General features: G+C 51.8%; 1 protein-coding gene across 1 annotated transcript in view; it reads left to right on the top strand.

The window, feature by feature from the left end:
- Positions 1–2,159: 2,159 nt before the first annotated feature.
- Positions 2,160–20,800, top strand: part of GPAT4 (glycerol-3-phosphate acyltransferase 4) — a 32,454-nt gene continuing 13,813 nt past the window's right edge. The window contains exons 1-3 of the mRNA XM_066593431.1: positions 2,160–2,287; positions 5,864–6,619; positions 12,555–12,624. Of these exons, the coding sequence (XP_066449528.1) occupies positions 6,455–6,619; positions 12,555–12,624 (235 nt within the window). The 5' untranslated portion in view covers positions 2,160–2,287; positions 5,864–6,454. The remainder of the gene's footprint in view (positions 2,288–5,863; positions 6,620–12,554; positions 12,625–20,800) is intronic.

Genomic DNA, 20,800 nt, shown 5'->3' with positions numbered 1-20,800 from the left:
TTCGCCCGATGTCTCCCGACCTCCGCTGTAAGTCTTCTGGTTTTTCTTCTGCTCCTCCGCTCAGCTTGCTCTGTTTTAAAATTTTTGTAATCCACGAGTTTCTTCTGTCTTGTCCGGCTCCGTCCTCTCTGTTCCACGCTTCTTCACTTCTGCTCCTCTTCCTGTCTTCTTCCCCCCCCTTTCCGCTCTACACTCCTCCCCCCTCTAGCTCGCTATTAACATAAGCTCCGCCCCCAGTCACCTGCAGCTGCGTTAATTACTATGCTGCAGAAGATTCTTGCATCAGTGGAGAATATGAAAGGTCTGAAGGAGGTCAAGAGGGATGTCCTCTTCCCAATGACTGTTTTTTTAAAAGCTTCATAAAAATTTGTACATCGATTTGAAGGAATGCTGCTATGCAGTAGGTGGCGCTGCAGAGGTGTTGTTCCATTTCCTTTACATGCAGGTCTAAAGGAGAGATAGCACACATCATAAAACGGTCACATTCCTTAGCTCAGTGGACTGATTAAGTATTTACGTCGCTGCTCAGCTTGTCTGGTATTGTTTTAAGTGCAAATCAGTCTCAAATTTCTGTGTGAGAACATTTGTATTTAGGTCAAGAGGGGGGGGGTCCTCTCTGCATTTGTATATAATATATATCCCATCCAAATCGGCTTCATTAAACCTGACAAAGGGTCCATAAAAGACCCGAAAGCTCGCTGTAACATCATTAATTTTTTTAAGCATTAAAAGCTATCATATCTACAAGATTACTTGGTTTCTTTTAGTGAGAACAATCACACTTTCATCTACTGGCTAACACTGGACCAAACCTTTTTTTCGTTTTGGCTAATACAAAAACACATCGGACAATGTGGCATGTGACCCCAATCTGGGAAGCCCTCGTCCTACTGAGCAGAGCTGTTCGGTCACTCTGACACTCACCACCTTTTACAGCGTTCAGCGTGGCGGTTTAAACGCTGTACAACGCCTCCATTGATTTCAATGGGGCCTCTCAGACTACTGGTTTTCGAGCGGTCTGATCAATTTTTGGCTTTTTAACGCACCTCATCAAGCACTGGAATGAGGGAGTGCGTTAAAAAACATAGAATGCCGTAGAATCCTTTCGAAAACGCTGCTTGAATTTGCAGTAAAACGCCGCGTTTTGCTAACGCCTGTGTGAGAGCAGCCATATAGATTTGGCACTGGGGCCCAACAGCTTCAATAGGGCCCACATCTATAATGCTTCCTTTATAGTTTGCTCCTCCCCTTCTGAGGAAGAGAAACTTTATGGCTCCCTTCTCCGCCGCACTTTCTAGACTTTATGTCCCGCTCCGGGCTGGCCGCTCCCTCCTCTTCTGCACTTTCTAGACTTTATGCCCCCCTCCGGTATGGGGCTCTGTCCTCCGCCGCACTTTCTAGACTTTATGTCCTCCTCCGGGCCAGGACTCTCTCCTCCGCTGCACTTTCTAGACTTTATGTCCTCCTCCGGGCCAGGACTCTCTTCTCCGCCGTACTTTCTAGACTTTATGTCTCACTCCGGGCCGGCCGCTCCCTCCTCTTCTGCACTTTCTAGACTTTATGTCCCGCTCCGGGCCGGCCGCTCCCTCCTCTGCACCTCCTATAGGCTTCCGCTAATCAGCAGTTTTGCTGCGATTGCTTTGTGAAAGTCTAAATTAGGAAAATATCCCATCCACATCATAAAGAAGATTTGGGATTTTTCACATATTTTGATACGGATTTTTTCCCCTTCGGATTTCCTCAGAAAACGTAATTGCCTGCGTAAATAGAAATGCGTAAAAGCCACAGCTTTTAGCGTAGATCCGCACGCGGAATTTGCCCTGTTTGCGAAATTCCTATTCAGAATATCACTAAGTGGAGCTTTGGCGTGAGTAAGCGACACGCCACTTCTTTACGAGAAAGCTCACTATTTCGCACCTGAACTCGCATGCAGACTTTGCCCATCGACAGGGCAAGTTCCATGTGTGGCTGCGCACCAAAAACTGCGGCACAAAAAAACCCCAGCCATATAGGAATGGCAGGAGTGTGGATGAGGACTCAGAGATCATTCTGATGCAACACCACAATCTGTCCACCAGCTGGCGCTCATGCTCCAGTCACTTCTTACTATCATCTCTATGGTTACAGGACCGCGCGCGCGCCCTGACCGGTACGCGGTGACGTCACTGCACAGCCTGCAGGAGCGCGCGGGCTCGGGAGCGGAGACAGGAGGGTGAGAAGCGGACGGGCAGCGGACGGCGGATAGAGTCCATCACACTGGGATGCGTGTGAGGCCGCGGGCTGCACGGTGAGTGTGTCCGGCCGCCGCCAGGGGGGGGGAGGTTTGTCTTTGTGTGACGTAAGAGCCGGGACTCTTTCTGTGTCTATTTGTCCATCCTTATGGTGAGTGGAGGAGTGACGTCACCCGCGCGTTCAGATGGAGGGGGGTGACGTAACATGCTGATGCCCATTGTCAGAGCTGTGCCATGCGTGCCCGTCAGGCAGATCAGACCACCGCGCCGGCAGCCAATCAGCGGCCGGCTCTCCTCCTCCTCAGCAGCAGGGCAAGTTTTAAAGGAGCTCTTTAAATTTTCCCCATGACAACCCTTAATGTTACAGTGATCAGAGACCATGCATGCGAGTATATATATATACACCAGCTGCAGCCGTGCGTCGTGCTCCCGGATATAACGGTCGCACATTATTATACATGGGTTCCGCATTACTAACCTTTTATCGTCGCGCCCTAATGACATCGTGAGTCACCGGAGAGCGCAAGCGGCGCGTGATCACACAGTATAAATACAAAGACGGGAAACGGTTGCTTAACTCCTTCACTACCCAGACTTTTTTTTTTCTCATTTTTGTTTTTTTTTCCAGCCCACTTGCTGTTTTTTATTCTATTTTCTTCTCGGATTCAGGGTGACCCGTAAAGCTCAACTGCGTATTGCTGCCAGGGGGATTAATAATGCGATATTTTAGGGCGCCAATTTTTTTTCCCCTTGTATATTTTCCTGCAATGACTGGGAAAAGTGTGTTTTTTTTTTTTTTTTTAGTAATTTAAAACACTTTTATTTGACTGTTTTTGTACGTTTTTCTTTAAGTCGCTCATACAGTACAATGCAATACCGCAGTACTGCACAAAGGGTAGTTTACACGGGACGGTTGTCGCAAGACGGGGCACTGAGTGGCGCCGTACACATCGGGAAGGGGTTAACACAGTGGGATTGGTCAAAGCAGTGCCAGTCATAGCGAGATGGGCAGCTCAGCCTGGCTTCACATCTGCGCAGAGCCGGCTGCAAATACCGGAAGAGAATGCGCTTTTTCTTCCATCCCAAAACCAGGCAGCCGGGTGGAGACCATTCTAGGCAGTGGGGTCGGCCCGGCGCTCTTCGGTCCCGTTTGGAGTTGCAGGCTGTCCGGCCGCGGGGATTCCCTTCTCCTGCTCCTCGAACGGAGCAGAAAAGCGATATCCACAGCGCAAAGCATCCTTTTATATGTCGGGGTCGCCGCACGCTCTAGAGCGCCCCCTGTGGATGCAGTTCTGCACGCTGCGGGCGCTCGGAGGCCGGTACCTTGTTATGGTTATTGCAGCATTATTTGTCGTGTGTTTAGACATAGACACATGTGGGTGGCACAACACATGGCAGCGTGCCCCTGTACGGGCGTCCTACTCTAGGGGGGCACAGCACACGGCAGCGTGCCCCTGTACGGACGTCCTACTCTACGGGGGCACAACACACGGCAGCGTGCCCCTGTACGGACGTCCTACTCTAGGGGGGCACAACACACGGCAGCGTGCCCCTGTACGGGCGTCCTACTCTAGGGGGGCACAACACACGGCAGCGTGCCCCTGTACGGGCGTCCTACTCTAGGGGGGCACAACACACGGCAGCGTGCCCCTGTACGGGCGTCCTACTCTAGGGGGGCACAACACACGGCAGCGTGCCCCTGTACGGGCGTCCTACTCTAGGGGGGCACAACACACGGCAGCGTGCCCCTGTACGGACGTCCTACTCTAGGGGGGCACAACACACGGCAGCGTGCCCCTGTACGGACGTCCTACTCTAGGGGGGCACAACACACGGCAGCGTGCCCCTGTACGGACGTCCTACTCTAGGGGGGCACAACACACGGCAGCGTGCCCCTGTACGGACGTCCTACTCTAGGGGGGCACCACACGCGGCAGCGTGCCCCTGTACGGTCATCCTACTCTAGGGGGGCACCACACACGGCAGCGTGCCCCTGTACGGACATCCTACTCTAGGGGGGCACCACACACGGCAGCGTGCCCCTGTACGGACATCCTACTCTAGGGGGGCACAACACACGGCAGCGTGCCCTGTACGGACATCCTACTCTAGGGGGGCACAACACACGGCAGCGTGCCGCTGTACGGACATCCTACTCTAGGGGGGCACAACACACGGCAGCGTGCCCCTGTACGGACATCCTACTCTAGGGGGGCACAACACACGGCAGCGTGCCCCTGTACGGACATCCTACTCTAGGGGGGCACAACACACGGCAGCGTGCCCCTGTACGGACATCCTACTCTAGGGGGGCACAACACACGGCAGCGTGCCCCTGTACGGACATCCTACTGTCGGGGGGCACAACACATAGCAGCGTGCCCCTGGACGGACGTCTTACTATCGGGGTTACAACACATGGCAGGGTGCCTGTGTAGAGATGTCCTGCTCTTGGGTGGCACAACTCAGGGCAGCGTGCCCGTGTAGGGACGTCCTGCTCTTGGGTGGCACAACTCAGGGCAGCGTGCCCGTGTAGGGACATCCTGCTCTTGGGTGGCACAACACAGGGCAGTGTGCCCCTGGACGGACGTCCTACTCTAGGGGGGCACAACACACGGCAGCGTGCCCCTGTACGGACATCCTACTCTAGGGGGGCACAACACACGGCAGCGTGCCCCTGTACGGACATCCTACTCTAGGGGGGCACAACACACGGCAGCGTGCCCCTGTACGGACATCCTACTCTAGGGGGGCACAACACACGGCAGCGTGCCCCTGTACGGACATCCTACTCTAGGGGGGCACAACACACGGCAGCGTGCCCCTTTACGGACATCCTACTCTAGGGGGGCACAACACACGGCAGCGTGCCCCTGTACGGACATCCTACTCTAGGGGGGCACAACACACGGCAGCGTGCCCCTGTACGGACATCCTACTCTAGGGGGGCACAACACACGGCAGCGTGCCCCTGTACGGACATCCTACTCTCGGGGGCACAACACAGGGCAGCGTGCCCCTGGACGGACGGACGTCCTACTCTCGGGGGCACAACACAGGGCAGCGTGCCCCTGGACGGACGTCCTACTCTCGGGTGGCACAACACATGGCAGCTTGCCCCTGGACAGACATCCTACACTCGGGGGCACAACACAGGGCAGCGTGCCCCTGTACAGACGTCCTACTCTTGGGGGCACAACACAGGGCAGCGTGCCCCTGTACAGACGTCCTACTCTTGGGGGCACAACACAGGGCAGCGTGCCCCTGTACGGACGTCCTACTCGGGTGGCACAATACATGGCAGCGTGCCCCTGTACGGATGTCCTACTCTCGGTGGGCACAACACATGGCAGCGTGCCCCTGTACGGATGTCCTACTCTCGGTGGGCACAACACATGGCAGCGTGTCCCTGGACGGACGTCCTACTCTCGAGTGGCACAAGACATGGCAGCGTGTCCCTGGACGGACGTCCTACTCTCGAGTGGCACAACACATGGCAGCGTGCCATTGTACGAACTCTCCACCCTTTTCTGCTTCTTTGTGTTTTTATTGTTTTCCTCCCTTTTTTCTCCCTTTGACCCTGAGTCTTGGCTGCCATCCTTCAGCCGGCTGTCTGTGTCTGTCTCACGCAGGTTGGCACTTGCATCTGGTGTTCCTGCCCAGGAGGAGGAGGAGATTGGGGGCACGGCCGGCAGATGCCCAGTGAGGAGAGGAGTTTGACGCCTCCCAGACCCTGACTACCGAGAGATGCCTGTGCCAGGAAAGGTTCACCTAAGACTGGACTGGAGAGCAGACTGTGAATGTGGGCACCACGGGTACAGAGACTGAGCTTGGACATGGCCGGTGGGCATCACAGATGACTGGATGTTGTCAAAGGGCTGGAGTATTGCTGTTACAATCGCTACACAAGTACTTTATCCGCTTGGGGTCTCACTCTGAGCATTCCACATATGAGAGCTACAAGCGGGCACTGCCAGGGGAGGACGCTGCCAAGCTGGCACCATTGAAAAAGGGGTGCAAAATCAAATTAAAAAGCCATTAAAGCGGGGTGTTGTTGCTGCCAGCAAGACGTTGTAAGGTGTTCCTACCGCACTGCCAGCTCTGATGGCCTCTCTCCATGGCGGTGGGCTGAATGTCAGGAAGTAAGGGAAGTCCTGAGGTGTTTCTGGTATTGTCTCATCTGGCGGCACTCTGTGGTGCTTATCTCCCCTCCTGCACACACCATGAGCTCCCTGCTGCCCTTTGACAGCTTGCTATGTAACCTCCTGGGCCTCTCCGTTACCCTGTGGATCACCCTCCTGCTCGTCTTCATCATCGTCCCTGCCATATTCGGGGTGTCGTTTGGCATCCGCCGCTTGTATATGAAGACCCTGCTCCGGATTTTCACGGTGAGTTGCTTACTTTGTGTTGTAAATTAACTTTCAAAGTCATGTTACCTAACAATGTTGGTGCATCATGTTTAGGGACAGTAGTCATTAAAGGGGCGGTCTGCCCTGTGTTTATATATCAATATAGTGTACATAACAAGAGGAGCTACTGATCCTGAGTTACATCCTGTATTATACTGAAGAGCTGCACTCACTATTCTGCTGGTGGAGTCACTGTGTACATACATTACTTATCCTGTACTGGCCCTGAGTTACATCCTGTATTATACTCCAGAGCTGTACTCACTATTCTGCTAGTAGAGTCACCGTGTACAGACATTACTTATCCTGTACTGCTCCTGAGTTACATCCTGTATTATACTCCAGAGCTGCACTCACTATTCTTCTGGTGGAGTCACTGTATACATCATTACTTATCCTGTACTGATCCTGAGTTACATCCTGTATTATACTCCAGAGCTGCACTCACTATTCTGCTGGTGGAGTCACTGTGTACGTACATTACTTATCCTGAGTGACATCCTATATTATACTCCAGAGCTGCACTCACTATTCTGCTGGTGGAGTCACTGTGTACATACATTACTTATCCTGTACTCATCCTGAGTTATATTCAGTATTATACTCCAGAGCTGCACTCACTATTCTTCTGGTGGAGTCACTGTGTACGTACATTACTTATCCTGAGTGACATCCTGTATTATACTCCAGAGCTGTACTCACTATTCTGCTGGTACATACATTACTGTGTACATACATTACTTATCCTGTACTGATCCTGAGTTATATCCTGTATTATACCCCAGAGGTACACTCACTATTCTGCTGGTGGAGTCACTGTGTACATACATTACTTATCCTGTACTGATTCTGAGTGACATCCTGTATTATACTCCAGAGCTGTACATACATTACTGTGTACATACATTACTTATCCTGTACTGACCCTGAGTTACATCCTGTATTATACTCCAGAGCTGCACTCACTATTCTGCTGGTGGAGTCACTGTGTACATACATTACTTATCCTGTACTGATCCTGAGTTACATCCTGTATTATACCCCTATTCTCCTGGTGGAGTCACTGTATACATACATTACTTATCCTGTACTGATTCTGAGTTACATCTTGTACTGACCCTGAGTGACATCCTATATTATACTCCACAGCTGCACTCACTATTTTGCTGGTGAAGTCACTGTATACATACATTACTTATCCTGTACTCATCCAGAGTTATATCCTGTATTATACTCCAGAGCTGCACTCACTATTCTGCTGGTGGAGTCACTGTGTACATACATTACTTATCCTGTACTCATCCTGAGTTACATCCTGTATTATACTCCAGAGCTGTACTCACTATTCTGCTGGTACATACATTACTGTGTACATACATTACTTATCCTGTACTGATCCTGAGTTACATCCTGTATTATACTCCAGAGCTGCACTCACTATTCTGCTGGTGAAGTCACTGTATACATTATATTACTTATCCTGTACTGATCCTGAGTTACATCCTGTATTATACTCCAGAGCTGCACTCACTACTCTGCTGGTAGAGTCACTGTGTGCATACATTACGTATGCTGTACTGATCCTGAGTTACATCCTGTATTATACTCCAGAGCTGTACTCACTATTCTGCTGGTGGAGTCACTGTGTACATACATTACTTATCCTGTACTCATCCTGAGTTATATCCTGTATTATACTCCAGAGCTGCACTCACTATTCTGCTGGTGAAGTCACTGTGTACATTACATATTCTGTACTGATCCTGAGTTACATCCTGTATTATACTCCAGAGCTGCACTCACTATTCTGCTGGTGGAGTCACTGTGTATATACATTACTTATCCTGTACTGATTCTGAGTTGCATCCTGTACTGACCCTGAGTTACATCCTGTATTATACTGCAGAGCTGCACTCACTAGTTTGCTGGTGAAGTCACTGTGTACATACATTACTTATCCTGTACTGATCCCGAGTGACATCCTGTATTATACTCCAGAGCTGCACTCACTATTCTGCTGGTGGAGTCACTGTGTACATACATTACTTATCCTGTACTGATCTCGAGTTACATCCTGTATTATACTCGAGAGCTGCACTCACTATTCTGCTGGTGGAGTCACTGTGTACATACATTACTTATCCTGTACTCATCCGGAGTTATATCCTGTATTATACCCCAGAGCTGCACTCACTATTTTGCTGGTGAAGTCACTGTGTACATACATTACTTATCCTGTACTGATCCTGAGTTACATCCTGTATTATACCCCAGAGCTGCACTCACTATTCTGCTGGTGGAGTCACTGTGTACATACATTACTTATCCTGTACTGATCCTGAGTTACATCCTGTATTATACTCCAGAGCTGCACTCACTATTCTGCTGGTGGAGTCACCGTGTACATACATTACTTATCCCGTACTCATCCTGAGTTACATCCTGTATTATACTCCAGAGCTGCACTCACTATTCTGCTGGTGGAGTCACTGTGTACATACATTACTTATCCTGTACTGATCCTGAGTTACATCCTGTATTATACTCCAGAGCTGCACTCACTATTCTGCTGGTGAAGTCACTGTATACATTATATTACTTATCCTGTACTGATCCTGAGTTACATCCTGTATTATACTCCAGAGCTGCACTCACTATTCTGCTGGTGGAGTCACTGTGTACATACATTACTTATCCTGTACTGATCCTGAGTTACATCCTGTATTATACCCCTATTCTCCTGGTGGAGTCACTGTATACATACATTACTTATCCTGTACTGATTCTGAGTTACATCTTGTACTGACCCTGAGTGACATCCTATATTATACTCCAGAGCTGCACTCACTATTTTGCTGGTGAAGTCACTGTATACATACATTACTTATCCTGTACTCATCCAGAGTTATATCCTGTATTATACTCCAGAGCTGCACTCACTATTCTGCTGGTGGAGTCACTGTGTACATACATTACTTATCCTGTACTGATCCTGAGTTACATCCTGTATTATACTCCAGAGCTGCACTCACTATTTTGCTGGTGAAGTCACTGTGTACATACACTACTTATCCTGTTCTCATCCTGAGTAATATCCTGTATTATACTCCAGAGCTGCACTCACTACTCTGCTGGTAGAGTCACTGTGTGCATACATTACGTATCCTGTACTGATCCTCAGTTACATCCTGTATTATACTCCAGAGCTGTACTCACTATTCTGCTGGTGGAGTCACTGTGTACATACATTACTTATCCTGTACTCATCCTGAGTTATATCCTGTATTATACTCCAGAGCTGCACTCACTATTCTGCTGGTGGAGTCACTGTGTATATACATTACTTATCCTGTACTGATCCCGAGTTACATCCTGTATTATACTCCAGAGCTGCACTCACTATTCTGCTGGTGGAGTCACTGTGTATATACATTACTTATCCTGTACTGATCCCGAGTTACATCCTGTATTATACTCCAGAGCTGTACTCACTATTCTGCTGGTGGAGTCACTGTGTACATACATTACTTATCCTGTACTCATCCGGAGTTATATCCTGTATTATACTCCAGAGCTGCACTCACTATTCTGCTGGTGGAGTCACTGTGTACATACATTACTTATCCTGTACTCATCCGGAGTTATATCCTTTATTATACTCCAGAGCTGCACTCACTATTCTGCTGGTGGAGTCACTGTGTACATACATTACTTATCCTGTACTCATCCGGAGTTATATCCTGTATTATACCCCAGAGCTGCACTCACTATTTTGCTGGTGAAGTCACTGTGTACATACATTACTTATCCTGTACTGATCCTGAGTTACATCCTGTATTATACCCCAGAGCTGCACTCACTATTCTGCTGGTGGAGTCACTGTGTACATACATTACTTATCCTGTACTGATCCTGAGTTACATCCTGTATTATACCCCAGAGCTGCACTCACTATACTGCTGGTGAAGTCACTGTGTACATACATTACTTATCCTGTACTGATCCTGAGTTACATCCTGTATTATACTCCAGAGCTGCACTCACTATTCTGTTGGTGGAGTCACTGTGTGCATACATTACTTATCCTGTACTGATCCTGAGTTACATCCTGTATTATACTCCAGAGCTGCACTCACTATTCTGCTGGTGGAGTCACTGTGTACATACATTACTTATCCTGTACTCATCCGGAGTTATATCCTGTATTATACTCCAGAGCTGCACTCACTATTCTGCTGGTGGAGTCACTGTGTACCGCCCCTCGCTCTGCGCTTCTCATGCTGTGTGACCGCTCTGCGCTTCTCATAGGCAGCGAGAAGCAGATGAGAAGCCCGCGAGCCGCCGGCAGGACTTTCTGTCTGACAGCAGTGTAAGGGGGTGAACGACCTTAGCTTAGATGTCGGCGCTCCTGCAGTTGCCATGCACAAGGGCTTTTAGCCAGTTTCATGGCACTGTACTGTGCTTAATACAAAGACTGCACCTCCCAGGATGCAAATCACCTGCACAAGACAGTGAGGCATGGCAGACTTTGGATTGGTAGCTGACAGAATTAGGAATGCAGCTCTGGGATGATACTCTGGAGCACGATAAGTAATGCATACTAAAGTGAACAGTTTAGACAACCTTTTATTAAACGCCTGTTGGTTTATTCATTCTGGGATGACAGAGGAAGGGGTCCCTCATTCGGGACCACCATATACTCTGCATCAATAGATGATCGGCAAGGGTCCATTACTCAGGATCCCCACCGATCAGCTGATTCCTGGCACTGCTGTCCATACGGACAGTGCAGATAGCGCCCTGTGTGTTGCAGTGGCCTTGGTTGGTAATGCAGGCCCATTGAATTCAATACCAGCCCAGGCCTCTGCGATGTGGTCAGCTCCATCTGCTTCCTGCACTGTCTGTAGTGACAGCGGCGCCGGGAACAGGCTGATCGGTGGGGATTCCGACCGCTGGACCCCCGATGATCAACTATTGATGACCTGTTCTGAGGATGGCTCATCGGAAGAAAAAAGTGAGAACATTTCCTTGAGGGTCTGTTCCCATCCTGTAAAGTGACGCACATCGTTAGGGCTGGCCGACTAATCACATTAAGTGGATTCATTTGTAATTTTGACGAGGTTCGATCCTGATTTGGCGAGACTAATTTTGGGAAGTGCGGTGCGCAGGACGCGGGAGATCTACCAGTGTAGGGATCAAGCAAGGAGCTGATTGGGCAAGCCTCAGCCAATTGGAGCTAGGCTTGTGCACTGATTGGACAATCGGCTCTATGTTCGATTTCTGCATGCTCATCAGCACTGTGGTTGGGGGAGAAGGTACATGGGGGGGGGGGGGCAGACGGGGGTGGGGGTGGTGGTATGTGGCTAGTAACCCATTCTTCTACATAAGGGAATACACCGCAAATCCTTGGGCTGATCATTATAATTGTCCCATTGTCAGCTCTGGTAGTCAGTATTAACCCCTTCCTGCTGCAGCTCTTTTTGTTGGTGTCCCCTTCATTTTTCTAACCCCAAGACGCTTTGCGCCTGTCAAGTCGTCCCGGGTAAAGGAGCCCCCGAGTGTACCTTCCTGTTGTATAAAGATGCCTCGGGCCACAGAACTGAGCACCTGACTTTCTGTTTGCTGCTGGAAACAGTCAACAAGCTTGTCCTAGGCATGTGCCTAACGGCGTAGCCGGTCTCCATACTGCAGGGCAGTCAGTATGTCTCTACATCATGATATAAAGGCTGCACCTCCCAGAATGCAAATCACCAGAGCCAAATTTCAGCCCTGCGTCTTGCAGCATTATGCATGCAGCTCTGGGTTATAATATGCAGCAATGTAATGTATATCTTTCCACTGTGAAGCGGGGCTGAGATGTGAGGATAGCTGGTGGATACATCCCTGCTAACACAACCTCTGCTTTTCCTTGCAGTGGGCAACGCTGCGGATTGAGAGGGGCGTAAAGGAGAACAGTCACACGCTATACAAGCCTCTCACCAATGGTAGGTGCCGTCACACGTTGTCTGCATAGCTGCCCGCCGCCACTCTGGTTTTCCATGTCCGGATCATCTGCTCTGTTTCCATTCCCTCAGTTTCCAGAGACACTGACCCCGTGCGTCATGGTTGTTGTTCCTCCCTGTTCTGTCTATCTGGCACTATCTGCTCTACACCTTGTCGGCTCGCCTTCCTTCAGCGCTCCTCGGGCTTTCTATTTGCAGTCGTCTTTCCTCTGCATCCTCTTGTCAGATTGATAGGGTCATGCTGACTCCAGGACGATGATGTCACATGCCAGCCGTACATTGATAGTGTGTCGTGCTTACTCCAGGACGATGACGTCACATGCCGGACGCACTTTCATAGTGTGTCGTGCTGACCCCAGGACGATGATGTCACATGCCAGCCGCACACTGGTAGCGTGACGTGCTGACCCCAGGACGATGATGTCACATGCCAGCCGTACACTGATAGCGTGACGTGCTGACCCCAGGATGATGACGTCACATGCCAGCCGTACATTGATAGTGTGTCGTACTGACAACAGGATGATGACGTCACATGCCGGCTGCACATTAATAGTGCGACGTGCTTACTCCAGGACGATGACGTCACATGCCGGACGCACTTTGATAGTGTGTCGTGCTGACCCCAGGACGATTACGTCACATGCCGGCCGCACATTCATAGTGTGTCGTGCTGACCCCAGGACGATGACGTCACATGCCGGCCGTACATTGATAATGTGACGTGCTGACCCCAGGACGATGATGTCACATGTCGTCTGCACATTGATAATGTGACGCGCTGACCCCAGGACGATGATGTCACATGCCGTCCGCACATTGATAATGTGACGCGCTGACCCCAGGACGATGATGTCACATGCCGTCCGCACATTGATAATGTGACGCGCTGACCCCAGGACGGTGATGTCACATGCCGGCGGCACATTGATAATGTGACGCGCTGACCCCAGGATGATGATGTCACATGCCGGCCGCACATTGATAATGTGACGCGCTGACCCCAGGACGGTGATGTCACATGTCGGCGGCACATTGATAATGTGACGCGCTGACCCCAGGATGATGATGTCACATGCCGGCCGCACATTGATAATGTGACGCGCTGACTCCAGGACGATGATGTCACATGCTGGCCGCACATTGATAGTGTGACGTTCTTACCACAGGACGATGATGTCACATGCCGTCCGCACATTGATAATGTGACGCGCTGACCCCAGGATGATGATGTCACATGCCGGCCGCACATTGATAATGTGACGCGCTGACCCCAGGATGATGATGTCACATGCTGGCCGCACATTGATAGTGTGACGTTCTTACCACAGGACGATGATGTCACATGCCGGCCGCACATTGATAATGTGACGCGCTGACCCCAGGATGATGATGTCACATGCCGGCCGCACATTGATAATGTGACGCGCTGACTCCAGGACGGTGATGTCACATGCCGGCCGCACATTGATAGTGTGACGTGCTTACCACAGGACGATGATGTCACATGCCGGCCGCACATTGATAATGTGACGCGTTGACCCCAGGACGATGATGTCACATGCCGTCCGCACATTGATAATGTGACGCGCTGACCCCAGGACGATGATGTCACATGACGGCGGCACATTGATAGTGTGACGTTCTTACCACAGGACGATGATGTCACATGCCGGCCGCACATTGATAATGTGACGCGCTGACCCCAGGATGATGATGTCACATGCCGGCCGCACATTGATTATGTGACGCGCTGACCCCAGGATGATGATGTCACATGCCGGCCGCACATTGATAATGTGACGCGCTGACTCCAGGACGGTGATGTCACATGCCGGCCGCACATTGATAGTGTGACGTGCTTACCACAGGACGATGATGTCGCATGCCGGCCGCACATTGATAATGTGACGCGCTGACCCCAGGACGATGTCACATGCCGTCCGCACATTGATAATGTGACGCGCTGACCCCAGGACGATGTCACATGACGGCGGCACATTGATAGTGTGACGCGCTGACCCCAGGACGATGATGTCACATGCCGTCCGCACATTGATAATGTGACGCGCTGACCCCAGGATGATGATGTCACATGCCGGCCGCACATTGATAATGTGACGCGCTGACCCCAGGATGGTGATGTCACATGCCGGCCGCACATTGATAATGTGACGCGCTGACCCCAGGATGGTGATGTCACATGCCGGCCGCACATTGATAATGTGACGCACTGACCCCAGGATGATGATGTCACATGCTGGCCGCACATTGATAATGTGACGCGCTGACTCTAGGACGATGATGTCACATGCTGGCCGCACATTGATAGTGTGACGTTCTTACCACAGGACGATGATGTCACATGCCGGCCGCACATTGATAATGTGACGCGCTGACTCCAGGACGATGATGTCACATGCTGGCCGCACATTGATAGTGTGACGTTCTTACCACAGGACGATGATGTCACATGCCGGCCGCACATTGATAATGTGACGCGCTGACCCCAGGATGATGATGTCACATGCCGGCCGCACATTGATAATGTGACGCGCTGACTCCAGGACGGTGATGTCACATGCCGGCCGCACATTGATAGTGTGACGTGCTTACCACAGGACGATGATGTCACATGCCGGCCGCACATTGATAATGTGACGCGTTGACCCCAGGACAATGATGTCACATGCCGTCCGCACATTGATAATGTGACGCGCTGACCCCAGGACGATGATGTCACATGACGGCGGCACATTGATAGTGTGACGCGCTGACCCCAGGACGGTGATGTCACAAGCCGGCCGCACATTGATAATGTGACGCGCTGACCCCAGGACGGTGATGTCACATGCCGGCCGCACATTGATAATGTGACGCGCTGACTCCAGGACGATGTCGTCACATGCCGGCCGCACATTGATAATGTGACGCGCTGACTCCAGGACGATGTCGTCACATGCCGGCCGCACATTGATAATGTGACGCGCTGACTCCAGGACGGTGATGTCACATGCCGGCCGCACATTGATAATGTGACGCGCTGACTCCAGGACGGTGATGTCACATGCCGGCCGCACATTGGTAATGTGACGCGCTGACCCCAGGATGATGTCACATGCCGGCCGCACATTGATAATGTGACGCACTGACCCCAGGATGATGATGTCACATGCCGGCCGCACATTGATAATGTGACGCGCTGACTCCAGGACGATGGTGTCACATGCCGGCCGCACATTGATAGTGTGATGTTCTTACCACAGGACGATGATGTCACATGCCGGCCGCACATTGATAGTGTGACGTTCTTACCACAGGACGATGATGTCACATGCCGGCCGCACATTGATAATGTGACGCGCTGCCCCCAGGACGGTGATGTCACATGCCGGCCGCACATTGATAATGTGACGCGCTGCCCCCAGGACGGTGATGTCACATGCCAGCCGCACATTGATAATGTGACGCGCTGCCCCCAGGACGGTGATGTCACATGCCGGCCGCACATTGATAATGTGACGTGCTGACTCCAGGACGATGATGTCACATGCTGGCCGCACATTGATAGTGTGACGTTCTTACCACAGGATGATGATATCACATGCCGACCGCATATTGACAGCGTGACGCGCTGATCGCAGGGCGACGACGTCACATGCTGGCTGCACATTGATAGTGTGACGTGCTTACCACACGACGATGATGTCACATGCCGGCCGCACATTGATAGTGTGACGTGTTGACCCCAGGATGATGATCTCACATGCCGACTGCATATTGATAGTGTGACGCGCTGATCGCAGGAAGATGACATCACATCCCGGCTGCACTTTGATAGTGTGACGTGCTTACCCTAGGACGGTGATGTCACATGCCGGCCGCAGATTGATAGTGTGACATGCTGACCCCAGGACGATGTCACATGACGGCCGCACATTGATAGTGTGACATGCTGACCCCAGGACAGTGATGTCACATACCGACCGCATATTGATAGTGTGACGCGCTGATCGCAGAATGATGTCACATGCCAGGTGCACATTGATAGTGTGACGCACTGACCCCAGGATGATGATGTCACATGCCGGCCGCACATTGATAATGTCACGCGCTGACTCCAGGACGATGATGTCACATGCTGGCCGCACATTGATAGTGTGACGTTCTTACCACAGGATGATGATATCACATGCCGACCGCATATTGACAGCGTGACGCGCTGATCGCAGGGCGACGACGTCACATGCTGGCTGCACATTGATAGTGTGACGTGCTTACCACACGACGATGATGTCACATGCCGGCCACACATTGATAGTGTGACGTGTTGACCCCAGGATGATGATCTCACATGCCGACTGCATATTGATAGTGTGACGCGCTGATCGCAGGAAGATGACATCACATCCCGGCTGCACTTTGATAGTGTGACGCGCTGACTCCAGGACGATGTCGTCACATGCCGGCCGCACATTGATAATGTGACGCGCTGACTCCAGGACGGTGATGTCACATGCCGGCCGCACATTGATAATGTGACGCACTGACCCCAGGATGATGATGTCACATGCCGGCCGCACATTGATAGTGTGACGTTCTTACCACAGGACGATGATGTCACATGCCGGCCGCACGTTGATAATGTGACGAGCTGACCCCAGGATGATGTCACATGCCAGCCGCACATTGATAATGTGACGCGCTGACTCCAGGACGATGATGTCACATGCTGGCCGCACATTGATAGTGTGACGTGCTTACCACAGGATGATGATATCACATGCCGACCGCATATTGACAGCGTGACGCGCTGATCGCAGGGCGACGACGTCACATGCTGGCTGCACATTGATAGTGTGACGTGCTTACCACACGACGATGATGTCACATGCCGGCCGCACATTGATAGTGTGACGTGTTGACCCCAGGATGATGATCTCACATGCCGACTGCATATTGATAGTGTGACGCGCTGATCGCAGGAAGATGACATCACATCCCGGCTGCACTTTGATAGTGTGACGTGCTGACTCCAGGACGATGTCGTCACATGCCGGCCGCACATTGATAATGTGACGCGCTGACTCCAGGACGGTGATGTCACATGCCGGCCGCACATTGGTAATGTGACGAGCTGACCCCAGGATGATGTCACATGCCGGCCGCACATTGATAATGTGACGCGCTGACTCCAGGACGATGATGTCACATGCTGGCCGCACATTGATAGTGTGACGTGCTTACCACAGGATGATGATATCACATGCCGACCGCATATTGATAGTGTGACGCGCTGATCGCAGGAAGATGACATCACATCCCGGCTGCACTTTGATAGTGTGACGTGCTTACCCTAGGACGATGATGTCACATGCCGGCCGCAGATTGATAGTGTGACATGCTGACCCCAGGACGATGTCACATGACGGCCGCACATTGATAGTGTGACATGCTGACCCCAGGACAGTGATGTCACATACCGACCGCATATTGATAGTGTGACGCGCTGATCGCAGAATGATGTCACATGCCAGGTGCACATTGATAGTGTGACGTGCTGACCCCAGGATGATGATATCACATGCTGACCGCATATTGATAGTGTGATGCGCTCATCACAGGACGATGACGTCACATCCCGGCTGCACGTTGATAGTGTGACGTGCTTACCTCAGGACGATGACATCACATGCCGGCCGCAGATTGATAGTGTGATGCGCTGACCCCTGGACAATGACCTCGCATGCCGGCCGCACATTGACAGTGTGACGTGCTGACAGGCTAATGACATTGCATGCCGGCCGCACACTGATAGTGTGAAGAGCTGACCACAGGACGATGTCACATTTAGGACGCACATTGATAGTGTGACGCACTGACCCCAGGATGATATCACATGCCGGCCGCATACTGATAGTGTGATGAGCTGACCCCAGGACAGTGATGTCACATGCCGACCGCACATTGATAGTGTGACATGCTGACCCCAGGACAGTGATGTCACATGCCGACCGCATATTGATAGTGTGACGCGCTGATCGCAGAATGATGATGTCACATGCTGGCTGCACATTGATAGTGTGACGTGCTTACCCCAGGACGATGACGTCACATGCCGGCCGCACATTGATAGTGTGACGTGCTTACCCCAGGACGATGTCACATGCCAGCTGCACATTGACAGTGTGACGTGCTTACCCCAGGACGATGACGTCACATGCCGGCCGCACATTGATAGTGTGACGTGCTTACCCCAGGATGATGTCACATGCCGGCCGCACATTGATAGTGTGACGTGCTTACCCCAGGACGATGTCACATGCCGGCCGCACATTGACAGTGTGACGTGCTTACCCCAGGACGATGACGTCACATGCCGGCCGCACATTGATAGTGTGACGTGCTTACCCCAGGATGATGTCACATGCCGGCCGCAGATTGATAGTGTGACGTGCCTTCCCCAGGACGATGTCACATGCCGGACGCACATTGATAGTGTGCCGTGCTGACCCCAGAACGATGACGTCACATGCCGGCCACACATTGATAGTGTGCCGTGCTGACCCCAGAACGATGTTGTCACATGCCGGCCACACATTGATAGTGTGCCGTGCTGACCCCAGAACGATGCTGTCACATGCCGGCCACACATTGATAGTGTGACTTGCTGACCCCAGAATGATGATGTCACATGCCGGCCGCACATTGATAGTGTGACTTGCTGACCCCAGGACAATGACGTCACATACTTTCTGGTCTGGTTCCCGTAGAAGAGTGCTAACAAGCTTCAGAGGGGCTCAGTATTGCAAAACATGGATTTTCGACATTGTCAAGCAATTGCCACACACAATACTTTCTTTTCTACAGAAGGGAAGAACTGTTGTTGCGATACCCCCGTGAGGTGTGTATGACCCCATACCCCCGTGAGGTGTGTATGACCCCATACCCCCCGTGAGGTGTGTATGACCCCATACCCCCCGTGAGGTGTGTATGACCCCATACCCCCCGTGAGGTGTGTATGACCCCATACCCCCCGTGAGGTGTATATGACCCCATACCCCCCGTGAGGTGTATATGACCCCATACCCCCGTGAGGTGTGTATGACCCCATACCCCCGTGAGGTGTGTATGACCCCATACCCCCGTGAGGTGTGTATGACCCCATACCCCCGTGAGGTGTGTATGACCCCATACCCCCGTGAGGTGTGTATGACCCCACTGATGGGTTGTCCTACTGGCCTCGTTCTTCTTTATTTGCTTTACATAAACCGTGGCTCCTTTAAAGGGAGGCTAAACTTCATATCTCTCTACGGGCTCTCTTATTACACACGCGGGTTTTGTGCACATAATGCACGGTAGAAAAAAATGTCATTACTTCAATGTCGCCTCTTACACACAGCGTGCGAAACGTGACCTGCACTATCATGGCGCGCATTACGTGTAGGGGGTTTGTCAGTACGCAATGTATTGCACACTGCATAGATACGCACACGGTAAGTGATGGTAAACACTCGCGCGAGAGACCCCTAACATTAATGTAGTCCGCTGTAATTGGCCATTTCCGTCTATGCATACCAGTGATTTTCCAACAACAGCAAGTTCCAGCTGTGCTCTCAGCCATCATAAATGGTGAGGGGCCGGAGCACTGTTCTCTTTACAGTATCAACCGCTAGATACAATGAGACCGTGTGCAGATCGCTTTGTAGTGCCTATGCCATTATTTCTGCAATGTCTGCATCCCTAATGGGCTGAGGCGGTGAGTGAGGTTACGCCTGCCGGGCTGAGGCGGTGAGTGAGGTTACGCCTGCCGGGCTGAGGTGGTGAGTAAGGTTGCGCCTGCCGGGCTTCCGGCGCTGAGTGGCGAGGTTGCGCCTGCCGGGCTTCCGGCGCTGAGTGGCGAGGTTGCGCCTGCCGGGCTTCCGGCGCTGAGTGGCGAGGTTGCGCCTGCCGGGCTTCCGGCGCTGAGTGGCGAGGTTGCGCCTGCCGGGCTTCCGGCGCTGAGTGGCGAGGTTGCGCCTGCCGGGCTTCCGGCGCTGAGTGGCGAGGTTGCGCCTGCCGGGCTTCCGGCGCTGAGTGGCGAGGTTGCGCCTGCCGGGCTTCCGGCGCTGAGTGGCGAGGTTGCGCCTGCCGGGCTTCCGGCGCTGAGTGGCGAGGT

Source organism: Eleutherodactylus coqui, chromosome 2, assembly GCF_035609145.1.
Source record: "Eleutherodactylus coqui strain aEleCoq1 chromosome 2, aEleCoq1.hap1, whole genome shotgun sequence".
In the NCBI taxonomy this organism is placed as follows: Eukaryota; Metazoa; Chordata; class Amphibia; order Anura; family Eleutherodactylidae; genus Eleutherodactylus; species Eleutherodactylus coqui.
This window is presented reverse-complemented; position numbering and strand designations above follow the sequence as displayed.